The sequence below is a fragment of the Macaca nemestrina genome, chromosome 1 (assembly GCF_043159975.1).
Source record: "Macaca nemestrina isolate mMacNem1 chromosome 1, mMacNem.hap1, whole genome shotgun sequence".
NCBI classification, from domain to species: domain Eukaryota; kingdom Metazoa; phylum Chordata; class Mammalia; order Primates; family Cercopithecidae; genus Macaca; species Macaca nemestrina.
The window spans coordinates 60,018,995-60,032,065 of record NC_092125.1 but is presented as its reverse complement, the minus strand read 5'-3'; the positions used below and the strand labels follow the sequence as shown (position 1 = coordinate 60,032,065).

At 45.3% G+C, this 13,071-nt stretch overlaps 1 protein-coding gene across 1 annotated transcript in view; it reads left to right on the top strand.

The window, feature by feature from the left end:
• Nucleotides 1-108: 108 nt before the first annotated feature.
• LOC105484724 (leiomodin 1) overlaps nucleotides 109-13,071 on the top strand; it is a 61,451-nt gene continuing 48,488 nt past the window's right edge. Inside the window, exons 1-4 of the mRNA XM_071077933.1 lie at nucleotides 109-1,045; nucleotides 1,210-1,290; nucleotides 6,632-6,684; nucleotides 7,955-9,426. Coding sequence (XP_070934034.1) covers nucleotides 9,166-9,426 — 261 coding nt within the window. The 5' untranslated portion in view covers nucleotides 109-1,045; nucleotides 1,210-1,290; nucleotides 6,632-6,684; nucleotides 7,955-9,165. The remainder of the gene's footprint in view (nucleotides 1,046-1,209; nucleotides 1,291-6,631; nucleotides 6,685-7,954; nucleotides 9,427-13,071) is intronic.

Below are 13,071 nucleotides of genomic sequence, written 5' to 3'. Positions count from 1 at the left end.
GCTGACCTCGTGATCCGCCCACCTCGGCCTCCCAGAGTGCTAGGATTACACCACCGCATCCACCCTCTTTCACCTCTTTTCTTTTCTTTCTCTCTCTTTCTTTTTCTTTTTTGGTACTTTTGCTGTCAAATGTGGATTAGTGCTATCTTATTCGTCACATATTGTGAAGCTGTTACTAAATACACGTAGCTCCTTTAGGGCAAACAATGTCTCAGTGATTTATAATAACCACAGTGCCTGGAATGTAGTAGATGCTCAATAAATGTTTGTGAAATGAAACAAGCTGTTTGGGCCATCTGAAGAAAGCCATGACCAATTTGGAGCCCTCGATTTCAGGGACATGGACCTCTCACAGGCCTCTCCACTAATGATCACCGGAAGGTGTGAAGATGTTTGGCTCGGAGAAGAGGGGACTTATGGGGACCAGGCCAGGCATAGTGGCACGCACTTGTAGCCCTAGCTATTCAGGAAACCGAGGCGGGAAGATGGCTTGAGCCTAGGAGGTCTAGCCCGTAGGGAGCTGTGATCATGCCACTGCACTCTAGTGACAGAGTGAGACACTATCAAAAAAAAAGCTTTTAGTTTACTGTCAACAAAATCCCAATCATGTGATGGCTGTTAAAGTGCTCCTCTCCATTCTGTACGTTTGTAATTGTTTTTAAAATATGTGTATATTTATTTTACAGAAAAGTCAATGTCATAAATAATGGAAGAGGCTGGGCGCAGTGGCACATGCCTGTAATCCCAGCACTTTGGGAGGCCGAGGCGGGCAGATCACAAGGTCAGGAGTTTGAGACCAGCCTGACTACCATGTTGAAACAAAGTTTCTACTAAAAATACAAAATTTAGCCCTGCGTGGTGCCTGTAATCCCAGCTACTCAGGAGGCGGAGGCAGGAGAATTGCTTGAACCTGGGAGGTGGAGGTTGCAGTGAGCCGAGATTGTGCCTGAGCGACAGAGTGAGACTCCATCTCAAATAAATAAATGAATAAATAAAGGAAGACTGCAAAGAGGAGTGAGGGTCCCTCCAAAAGCTTGGAAATAAAGTAAGCAGATGAATCGAACCTTCCATGGAACTAAAGATTATCAATAAATGTGTCTTGCATGTGAGAATGGTTCATACTAGTCATCTGATTTGGGTGTGTAAGTTGGAGAAGACGTGCTCGGAATGTGACTGTAATTAAGAATGGTTAACTCTTTAATTGTACAGGCTGAAGAGAGAATATGGGAGAGGGGACATGGAGGAATTCAGAGGGCAAGAATCTGATGTATAGTCAGCACTGAAGACCTGGTGGGTATAAATATTTTAGTAACTAGAGATTTGCACTCTCATGGGGCAAGGATATTTTTTCTGGTCTCAGCAGGACACAGATAAAATATCCCTTAGCTCTAGCTACCTCCCTTTGTTCTTATTCCGTATTTATTATGCAATCTTCTTTTTATTTGGCTTCTGAATAGATTTCGATATAGGAGAGAATTCCCTGGCCTGTGTTTATAACTATTCTTCTCCACTTGGTAGTTAATACTGGCTTATGTATCTGCCTCTTATGAGGTCAGTTATTTTGACTAAATCACCAGGAATAGTCAGGGTTCTCCAGAGAAACAGAACCAAGAGGATATATATACACACACATATATATATCCTATTGTGTGCAAATATATATATATACTTCTGGTTCTGTTTCTTTGTCTCTCTCTCTCTATATATATGTATGTGTGTATATATATGCCAATATATATAATTATTTATTTATTTATTTATTTTTGAGTTGGAGTCTCACTCTGTTGCCCAGGCTGGAGTGCAGTGACGCGATTTTGGCTCACTGCAACCTCCGCCTCCCAGGTTCAAGTGATTCTTCTGCTTCAGCCTTCTGAGTAGCTGGGACTACAGGTGCGCACCACCACGCCTGGCTAATTTTTGTATTTTTAGTAGAGACGGTTTCACCATATTGGCCAGGCTGGTCTCGAACTCCTGACCTCATGATCCGCCTGCCTCGGCCTCCCAAAGTGCTGGGATTACAGGCGTGAGCCACTGCACCCAGCCTACTTATTTATTTATTATGAGTAGTTAGCTCACATGATTATGGAGGTTGAGAAGTCGAATAATCTGTGTCTGCAAGGTGGAGATGGAGGAAAGTCAGTGATGCAGTTCGGTCCAAGTCCAAAGGCCTGAGAACCAGGGGAGCTGATGATGTAAATCTCAGTTTGAGGGCAGGAGAAGGTGAAATGAGATATCCCAGCTCAAGAGTGAGGCAGGAAAAGGGGCAAATTCTTTCCTCTGCCTTTTCAATGCCCAACCACACTGAGGAGGTCAATCTACATTGCTGAGTCTACCAATTCAAATGCTATTCTCGTCTGGAAACATCCTCATGGACACACCCAGAACAACATTTAATCTGGGCACCTATGGCCCACTCAAGTTAACACATCAAATTAACTATCACAGTGATAATGAGTTTCCGAGTTTGCAAAGCTGAAGTCCAGTTTCCAGATTGTAGTTCTCCAGCTCATTTAATTCCAACAGTCCCTATCCTAAAGGCGTTTACTGCTCTGGGAAGCCCTGCTCCAGTGGCCAAAGAAACTTTGAGCAAAGAGACTTCTCACTCTGCTGTCTTCTAATTGCAACAGATAACAACATTTTTGGCTAGGCAAGGCCCAGGAGGAAGATGTCACATCTCAAAAATAATCACTTCCATTTGGTTCCAGGGTGCTAAGTGAAGAAACCTTTTGAAAAGGGTTCAAAAGAAACCTTTTGAAAGGATTAGAAGGATTGCTACTCTAATCTCCCCCTAGTGAGTCTTAAATAATTCTGAGGGACTGTGGTGGCCCTCACTGATGGAATGGTCAATGATACAAAGGCATAATAGAAGAAAGCAGTGGAAGTCCTTGACAGAAAACTCACCATAAAGGTGAGGGGAGTTTGAACTTCTGATTCAACATACCAGTGTATATTCTATTGAAAGTTACTGTTCTGGGCTCAAGATAGGACTGCTGCTAGAGCCCCATGTGGTCCAGGTACTCAGTAGATTGAGCTCCCTTGAGCCAGAGGCTGCCGTGGTCTAAGGAACTCCATCCACCAAGTCGTAGGTCATGTACATGGCACCAAACCCACAGTCCCACCTGGTCCATGTTATGGAGAAATTCAGATTGGCATGGATAAGTAAGCCTCCTGTTGGGTTTGGGGTTTTAGTTTGTGACCAGGGCTGATTTGGTAGACAGAGGGGTTTTAGCCTAAGTAACATTGGTGGAGGTGAAGGAGGCAATCTCTTGTTTCTTTGCTGCCCCCTTTTTCCTCCCACTGCTTTCCTCTCAGGAAGACATTAGTCTGGCCTGTGTTCTGTCTCGAGCTCTCCTCTGCCCGTTTCTGCTCGTCTCAAGAGTGTTGGGCCAGACCAGTGGCTTGCTCCCAGAGGCAAAGTCTGCTGCCTTCTAGGGAAACTGTCAGCATCCCCCAAAAGGAAAGAACCAGTGTGAAAACTTCTGTCTTTCGTGATCTCTTTCAGGACCCTGCCATAGTCATTCTATGTCAGCATATCTATTGATCTTTGTGTGTATATACACATACATATAGCTATATAATTTATATAGCAAGCATTAATGAGTGCTTAAAATATGTCTGATGCTGTTAAGTACTTTGTGTGCATTATCTTATTTAATATGTTTAATAATTCCATAACTCTGTGAATTAGGGTTTTTTAATTTTTAGATTATTTTATTCTTGTTATTATTATTTTTTTGAGACAGTCTTGCTGTGTCACAGGCTGGAATGCAGTGGCATGATCTTGGTTCACTGCAACCTTTGCCTCCCAGGTTCAGGTGATTATTGTGCCTCAGCCTCCCGAGTAGCTGGAATTACAGGTGTGTGCCACCAAGCCCAGCTAATTTTTGTTTTTTTGGTTTTTTTGAGATGGAGTCACGCTCTGTCGCCCAGGCTGGAGTGCAGTGGCCAGATCTCAGCTCACTGTAAGCTCCGCCTCCCAGGTTTACACCATTCTCCTGCCTCAGCCTCCTGAGTAGCTGGGACTACAGGTGCCCACCACCACGCCCGGCTAGTTTTTTGTATTTTTTTAGTAGAGACGGGGTTTCACCATGTTAGCCAGGATGGTCTTGATCTCCTGACCTCGTAATCCGCCCGTCTCAGCCTCCCAAAGTGCTGGGATTACAGGCTTGAGCCACCGCACCCGGCCTAATTTTTGTATCTTTACAAAAGAGACGGGGTTTTGCCATATTGGCCAGGCTGGTTTCAAACTCCTGGCCTCAAGTGATCAGCCCACCTCGGCCTCCCAAAGTATTGGGATTACAGACGTGAGCCACTGTGCCTGGACAAGGTTTTTTTTTTTTTTAAGGGATGGGGTCTCTGTTGCCTGGGCTCGTCTTGAACTCCTGGCCTCAAACATTCCTCCTATCTCCTCAGCCTCCCAAAATGTGGGGATCACAAGCATAAGCCATCATGCCCCATCCAGTTTTTTTTGTTTTTGTTTTTGTTTTTGTTTTTGTTTAAGAGATGAGTCTCACTATTTTCCCTAGGCTGGACTCAAACTCCTGGGCTTAAGCAATCCTTCCGCCTCAGCACCCCTAGTTGAGACTACAGGCACACACCACTACACCCAGCTTGTAGATGCTCTTAATTTCCTCATTTTCCATTGCCTAAGGCTCAGAGAGGTTAAATAACTTACTTAAGGTCACACATCTCAGATCTGAGCCCCTGTCATTTGACCCAAGAGCCTGTAGTCTTATCTGCTATACTATACTGCCACCCTATATTCCTGAAAATGTGACTTTCCTGGGGTCATTCAGCCCAACTGAGAGCCACCTAAGCATTGATTAAATTGGTTCTGGATCCTCATTCTTCCCCCCTACCCTGCACCACGTATTTTGACTGAAGCTTTGAGTCTCTTTTCCTTCTTTTCTCTCCCCATCCCTCTAGCCACAACAGTGCTTGTTTTCCTCTGGGGAATAGACCACGCCAGGGTCCCCTGATATCCGGGATGGATTTGTTTGAGGTGGAATTGGATTCTGAGCTGGAATGACCAGTGCTCCCTACAGATTGGTTCGGGCAGTGGCCTCTCATTGTAGGGGCTGGAGGTGGCTGTACTCCCTGGCCTCTGGGTTCCCAAATCCTCCAGCTCCAGCCGTGATGCCTCTCAAGGGAAGACTTTTGGAGTCTGTGAGCAGTCTCAGGGAGCCCTTGGGGCTCCAGGGAGTAAAAAGCTTCTGACTGAGTCATGTCAGAGGAACCAGCGATTTGGAATTGGGAGGCCTGACACAGAGAAGATACCGGGGTTAATGTGTAGAAACCTTTGGTTAGGAGGCATGAGTCCTGCCCTTTACATTTGAAAGCTATGGATTTATTTTTTTGAGTGTCTTCCTGGACCAGAGACCACTGGGCCCAAAAAAGAAAACCACTGAAACCAGATGGTACAGGGCTAACCCTGGGGCTGAAGGTAATGATTTGCTTTTAGGCCCTGACTCCTCCTCAGGGAGCAGTGAATATTTTTGGCAAAAAGCCTGAGAAAGAGTTCTTGGAAACTAGAAAGAGAATTGCTTTCAGCTGACTGGGAGACTAGAGGTTGGCTGAGGTCCCAGAGCCAGGGACCCCAGAAGATGATGCTTTTTTCTGGGCAACACTGAGGGTGAAGGCCAGCTGACCCAAAGGGGGCACCGGGGGAGGGGGTGGGCATAGGGAGTGCCATGTCCACTCAACGTACCTAACTAAAAGCCCACTCCAGCACGGCTCAAACCCTTTGCTATGCCCTCTGAGATGACCACCCTGACTCCTCCCCGTAAAATCAGTGTGTCTTCCACTGGGTTTTTAACAGTTGTACCTCTCTACAAGACTCCTTGTACCTCTCTACAAGACTCCTTGTACCTCTCTAGCTTGCTTCACTTTGCCTTACAGTGTAGTTTTTTTTTTTTTTTTCTTTACTCCATTGAATTTTACATGTTTAAGAGAATAACAATGTTGTAATGACAATGTTATAGTGCCTGGCAGGATGCTATATATAAATAGTAGTATCTGAATAAATGTTTGAATGAATGAATGAATCAATGAGAACCAGGTGAGAAAGTGTGTGTGTGTGTGTGTGTGTGTGTGTGTGTGTGTTTAGAGGGTGTTTACTGTTGAGAGAAAGAAAAAGATGAGAGAAAAGGTGGGATGGAAAGAAAAGAACCCAGGATAAGAGTAAATAAATAATTATAGTCAGGTGTGGTGGTTCATGCCTGTAATCCCAGCACTTTGGGAGGCCGAGGCCGGCAGATCACCTGAGGTCGGGAGTTCGATACCAGCCTGACTAACATGGTGAAACCCCATCTCTACTAAAAATACAAAAATTAGCTGGGTGTGGTGGCGCATGCCTGTAATCCTAGCTACTTGAGAGGCTGAGCCAGGAGAATTGTTTGAACCTGGGAGGCAGAGATTGCAGTGAGCCAAGATCGCGCCATTGCACTCCATCCTGGGCAATAAGAGTGAAACTCCATTTCAAAATAAATAAATAAATAATTATAATAATTACTAGTAAATATGGTGTTTACGATGTACTAGGTATATCAATGAATGTTTTCATGTGTAGGACCTAATTTAATATTCACAACAATTATACAAGGTTGGTATAACAGTTGTCCTTATTTTACAGATGATGAACTCAAGTCTCAGAAAAGAAGGTAGCTTGCCCAAGTCACATGGCCTGTAAGTAGCAATATGAGGACCAAATGCTGGTCTATTGGCTTCAAAGGCCCAAGCTCTTCACTGTTAAATTATACTTCTATCCAGTCCCCTCTTGTTGTGTTTTCCCATAGCCCCTGTGCTTGCGTCCCACCCTCCCAGCCTCCCTTCTTCCCTCTCTCCTTCCTTCCTTCTTTCCTTTCTTTCCTTTCTTTCTTTCTTTCCTTCTTTCTTTCTTTCCTTCTTTCTTTCCTTCCTTCTTTCTTTCCTTCCTTCTTTCTTTCCTTCCTTCTTTCTTTCCTTCTTTCCTTCTTTCTTTCCTTCTTTCTTTCCTTCCTTCTTTCTTTCCTTCCTTCTTTCTTTCCTTCCTTCTTTCTTTCCTTCTTTCCTTCTTTCCTTCTTTCCTTCTTTCTTTCCTTCTTTCCTTCTTTCTTTCTTTCCTTCTTCCTTTCTTTCTTTCTTTCTTCCTTTCTTTCTTTCTTTCTTTCCTTTCTTTCTTCCTTTCTTCCTTTCTTTTCTTCCTTTTCTTTCTTTTCTTTCTTTTCTTTCTTGTTTTTGCTCTGTTGTCCAGGCTGGGGTACAGTAGCATGATCACAGCTCACTGCAGCCTCAACCTTCTGGCCTCAGGCAATCCTCCCACCTCAACCCCCTGAGTAGCTGGGACAACAGATGCTCACCACCACATCAGGCTAATTTTTTTTTTTTTTTGAGAGATGGGGGTCTCATTATGTTGCCCAGCCTGTTCTTGAACTCCTGGACTCAAGCAATCCTCCTACCTTGGCCTCCCAATGTGCTGGGATTACAGGCATGAGCCACTGCACCTGGCCTTATTTTGTATCTTTAGTTATATCTCTTGCTCTTAGAGCAATGCCTGAATAATAGGCACTCAATAAATCACTCAATAAATATATACTTATGGACTGACCAATAAACTGGCTATTGACTCTTAAAGTAACAACCCCCAGGTTTCCCTAAAGTCTTCTTCCACTTTTCCCATCAAGTCTGCCTGCCTTCCCTCTGTCCTTCAGTCCCTGCAGTGGGCACCATTCCCTTCTTCAGCCTTAACCTAAAGTTGGACTAGTGGACATTAAATGGCACAGCCAAGTTTTAGTCCCAGACGATCCCTGGCCTCAGCAAATGCTGATCAAGTGACTGTCTCTCTCTGGCTTAGGATGGAAAGACGCCAGGAAAGATCGAAGCATCTACCCTGATGTGTTACACCAGAGCTTCTAGAAGGGATTTTGTGGCAGGAGGGAGGGGGGCAGGGGATTGAATGTCTCTGTGACTTGTGCAGGGCAGCGTGATGGATGAGCAGTGGAAAGCCCTTCTATGAAACATGCCAGACCTGTTGCAATCGTATCTCTCCCGATGGCCCAGAATTCTGCTTCCCTGAAGACATACTAAATTGTGCTCTGGATTTATACGTGGGTGGTGACCTGCCTCTGTGCTCCCAAAGGAGGTCTGTCTGCAGATGCCCAGCAGAGGAAGAAACAGATGACAACAGGGGGAGGTTTGAACCCTCTTCTCAAGAGCCTTGGAACTTCATGGAAAGTGACAGCCCTTTAAGAGTTTCCCAACTTCTGCAGATCCTCCTCTCTTTCCCAAACAACCTGCCAGTTTTCAGTTTTGGTACACAGTGAGGATTTATTCTCTCTCTCTCTCTCTCTCTCTGTCTCCCTCCTGCCTAGCTATCTCTATCTCTAACTTTGTCTTTCTGTCTCTCTCTTAAGAAGTGGCCAAAGGAGCCTGGAGCCTCTGATGCTCAGCCTTCAGGTCCTCCTTGGCAGAACCTGGGTAGAAAGAAAATGGGTAGGCAGGGGGTTAGGAGTAATAGCTCCTCATCTTGAATCTAGCCTTTCCTGGAGCTGTATACACCTGGGAGTCCCCCAGCACATTACCAAATACTGTAGAAGGAAGTCCATGAAGCACACATTGACCACAGCGATATGTCCACAGGGTGATGGAGTAGTAAAATACGTTCTTGAACGTGCCTGGGTCCAGCAGTTCACCGGCCCTCATGGCCTCATCCCTGCTTGTCTGGCTCTCCATGGCTGTGATCTGCTTCTGCCAGCCTACGCATTTTTGTATCTTTTTCTCATTGCATGGCCCCTTGTCTTTAAAAGGCTAAACTGCTCTGTACTAAATTTGGTCACGCAGCTCTCCAAGATTCCCTGGAATGTCCTCAAGTTTCAAACAGCTCTGACAGCGAGGTAGGACCGCCCCCAGCTTAGGGATTGGCTTCTCCTCTCTGGGCCCGGCAGTTGTTGGGTCTTATTGGCCGCTGATTAGTCCAGCCGGGGTCCACTAGCCCTGGGCTGCAGGGAGGCTGCTGCTTCCAGTGAATACTTTAGCACCTGTAGCACAGAAGGGCCAAGGAGCTGCCGTCCTCAACCAGCGGGGGTTTGCTCCTCAGCCCACTCCCTGCATCCAGATCAGCTCATCCCCTCCCTTCCCTGCCCACCAGGACTCTGATAGCCCCTGGCAGCCACAGCCCATTTTGCCAAGATGTCTAGGGTAGCCAAATATCGCCGGCAGGTGAGTGAAGACCCCGACATCGACAGCCTGCTGGAGACCCTGTCTCCCGAGGAGATGGAGGAGTTGGAGAAGGAGCTGGACGTGGTGGACCCTGATGGGAGTGTTCCCGTGGGGCTGCGGCAGAGAAACCAGACAGAGAAACAGTCCACGGGTGTGTACAACCGGGAGGCCATGCTCAACTTCTGTGAAAAGGAGACCAAGAAACTTATGCAGAGGGAGATGTCCATGGATGTGAGTGAGCACAGCCCTGGAGGGGAGGAGGGAGACAGGGGAGGGCTGGAGACCCTGGCTTCATGATTAGGATGCTTCCTTCCTTAGAAGAAATGTTCTTGTTGGCAAAGGATTTTAATGCTTCAGAACTGATTATTATCCACTGAACTAGCAGTACAAATCTCTTACTCCTAATTTCTGTTTCATAAGCAGAAGTTGGATATGTTGGAGGAACACAACATCCCACAAAATCAAATAGAGCTACTAGTAGAATGGGAGCTGGAAGGTGTCCTTGAAGAGTCCATTGTCAAGTTGACTCCATCCTGGTCCCACAATACCTTTGTTTTTCTCCACTCATTCCATCCTATTGTGAGGAGGCGTAAAAAGATAGAGTGATACTTTATGTCTCCTGTCAGCCACCCAAAAAGACAAAGCTAAGCCTTTTTTTTGTGGGAGAAAAACTCATTTTCAAGTCCCCACCCCTATGGGCATCTCACGGCACATGGATCATTTCAGGAGGCTTGGGAGTAAATGAGTTTCCCAAAGCAAAGGGAGACAGGGACCAGGAAGGAGTCTGTGCCTGGGAAATGTGGCTTAAAGACCCGATAGCTTCAAATTTATTCCCAGGGAAGATGTTTTTTGTTGTGGTTAGTTGGTTTTTGGTTTTGTTTTGTTTTTGCACTCTCCAGAGAAGCCTCTGGAGGGAGCATGCTCTCTTTTTGGTAATTAACTCTTTTACCAGCTAAAGAGGCCACTTTGCTGGGGGATGAAGATATTCATAGAGGAAGGAAAAGGGGTGATGGTTTTGGAAGCATCTGCTCACACCTACGATGGGCTTAAGCACAACTTGCTTTCTGTTTTCCTGAGTTGGCTGGAGGAATTTTTTTTTTTTTTTGGTCACTTTTGCATTTATATGTGAGTTTTCCTTGGACAAACTACCCTCCAATGGAGTATGACTTTGTGGGATCCCTTTGTCCATGGGAAAGAGTGTTGCATAGGAAAATTGTTCAAGTCTTTGTTCTAATTCTCTTACTCAGCCACATCTCTTGTACATTATCCGTTACATGTGAATTCTTGCAAGAAAAAGATCAGTCTCAATTCTTGCTTTTTGTTTTACTTCTATGGAAACTGAGGCACAGAGCTTCAAATGACACGCACATTCTCACAGAGGAACTGAGAATGGGAACATTATCATCTAAAATGCGTGTGGCATGTGTGGCTGGGTATGAAATTGTGTTGACTGCTAGTCACAGAGCATATTGGTGGACACAGCCCTGACTCCTTTAGTGTAGCAATGGGAAAGAAGGGAGGAGGAGGGAAGGGGGTGAGGCAAAGAGGAGCTGGAACTCTGTCTCTGTCCCTGCCGCCCCTCCTCCACCACCTATGTTTAAGCCTTGGCCAAGAAGAGGGAGAAGGAGGGAGGAGGGAGAGAAGCCAGGAGGCTCAGGAATTTATTGTCCTGTATACACAGTGGTTGCCCTGGGTGCAGCTATGATAATGATGAATAAAACCAAAACATTTACAGAAAAAGTGGTAGCACTTACTGTGAGGGCCCCATACCTCAACACAGCTATGAGGAATCATACAGAAAGAAATGAAATGCAGCCAGAGGCTTTGGCACCCCTGGAAATCATTGGCTCTGCTCTTCCCTACTCCCAGTCACAGGCTCTGGGCCCATGACTACCATGTATCCATAGCTTCCGGTGCTCAGAAAGGTACTCCCGAGGCTGAAGTCAAACAAAGCAGTCTAATCACAAGCAGGAGTGTGAAGGATTCTCATGTTCCTGGAAATTTCACGATCATAGACTTTTTCTTCAGTCAGTTAATACCATGACAAGCGTCTCCTCCCCTGCCTCACCTCCCTCACCCCTGCCAGGCCCACACTTGGCTCTGCGGACAGAGCCTGAGTCAAGGAATAGAAGTGTGTGTTTGTGTGCACATCCTTGATGTAAGGAGATGCCTTTAGGTCCGGTTTTCCCTTGTGGGTGTAGGCTGTTCTGATCCCCTCACTCTTTCTCACTCTGTCCAAGGATGTACATTGGCATAATGGCTGGCTGGAGTTTAGGGTGCATGCTGAGCCTGGGCAGAAGTCATCTCTATAAATCTGGGTGAGAATGAACCCTAGAAGGTGGCTTCTTTAGCACCATTAGCAAAATAGTGAGTGTGTGGCCAAGAGCTTGGATTTAAGTATTAGAAAAACCTGGTTTGAGTAACAGTGTCTCTGCGTAAGTCACAAGTTACCTAATTTAAGTCTCAGTTTCATCACCTACAAAATACGGACAGTAGTACCCATCTCACAGGGTTGTGAATACTAAAAGGGGTACTGCGGTAGAGCACTTAGCACAGAGCCTGGCGTGTCATACACACTCAATAAAGGCCAGCTACGAAATTATTATTTCATTTGAGTCAAGGAACCCAGAAACTGGTGAAGTGGGCCAAAAGCAAATCTCTACTCCTGCCCAGCTCCTCTCTTCCCTCAGTCTCCTGAGGACTGCGCAAGCCTCACTGTCAGTTTAATGAGTGGCCCAAGTAAACAAGCAACCCCTGGGTGCTCAGAGTGGGGACCACCAACACTACAGACACAGCACAGAGCTGGGGGCAGGTGGACTCCAGGCTGATGGCCTGGCTGCAGCCCTCACTGATGGTGGCCTTCACTCCATGTGAAGAACTGAAAGGTGGTTGAAACAGAGTAAAGCAAGATGAGCATTTACTAAGAACCTTCTACATGCCGAGCATGTTCACCTTTTCTTTAAACCTCACAGTTCTTGGGAGATGGGTATTTTTATTCCTATTTTTTCTTAGAGAGGTTGAATAACCTTCCCAAAGTCACACAGCTAATTAGTTGAGATCGGTGCTTCTTCCTCTCTGCCATACTAAGGTGCAAAAAAGACAGTAATGTCAGTCCCTGCCCTGAAAAAAATGTAATCTACTTAGATTCTGTTCGAAACACACACGTATAGAACCATCAGTGTTACAGAGTGGAGACCACAAATTCTTATATTGGCTGAAATAATAGTCTTCTGTCAAATGTTCACCTCCCCACCCCCACGAGTAGGAACATAATTATTAAAACTAAGTGTGGATTAGGGAAAGTAAATCCTGACTAGATACTGGATGCTGTTAAGGAATTTCTGTTAATTTCTGTTAATTTCTTTTAAGTGTGATAATGGTGTTGCAGATATACTTTGTAAAGGATTCTTCTCTTTTAGACATAAATACATAAATATTTATGGGAAAAATTTATTGGCTTTGGGAATTAGCCTTAAAATAATCTGGATGGGGGTATAGATAGAACAAGATTGGCCACCAGTTGACAATTGTTGAAGCCGGGTGATTGGTCTACATGGGTGTTCATTATATTATTCTTTCTACTTTTGTATGTATGTTCGAAAATTTTCATAATAAAATTAAAAGAAAGAAAGAAAGAAAGAAAGAAAGAAAGAAAGAAAGAAAGAAAGAAAGAAAGAAAGAAAGAAAGAAAGGAAGAAAGGAAGAAAGAAAGGAAGAAAGAAACCAATAGTGGGAGGTCGGCCTTAAGACAGTCTTAAGGTCTGTCTTTTCCCTAGAAGGGGAGCCCCAAGATGCATACTCTGGCTATTGCACAAAGTGAGTCTAGGCTGCGGGAGGGCCCTTGGCCTGCTTCTCCTTCCAGGGGCTCCCTCCATG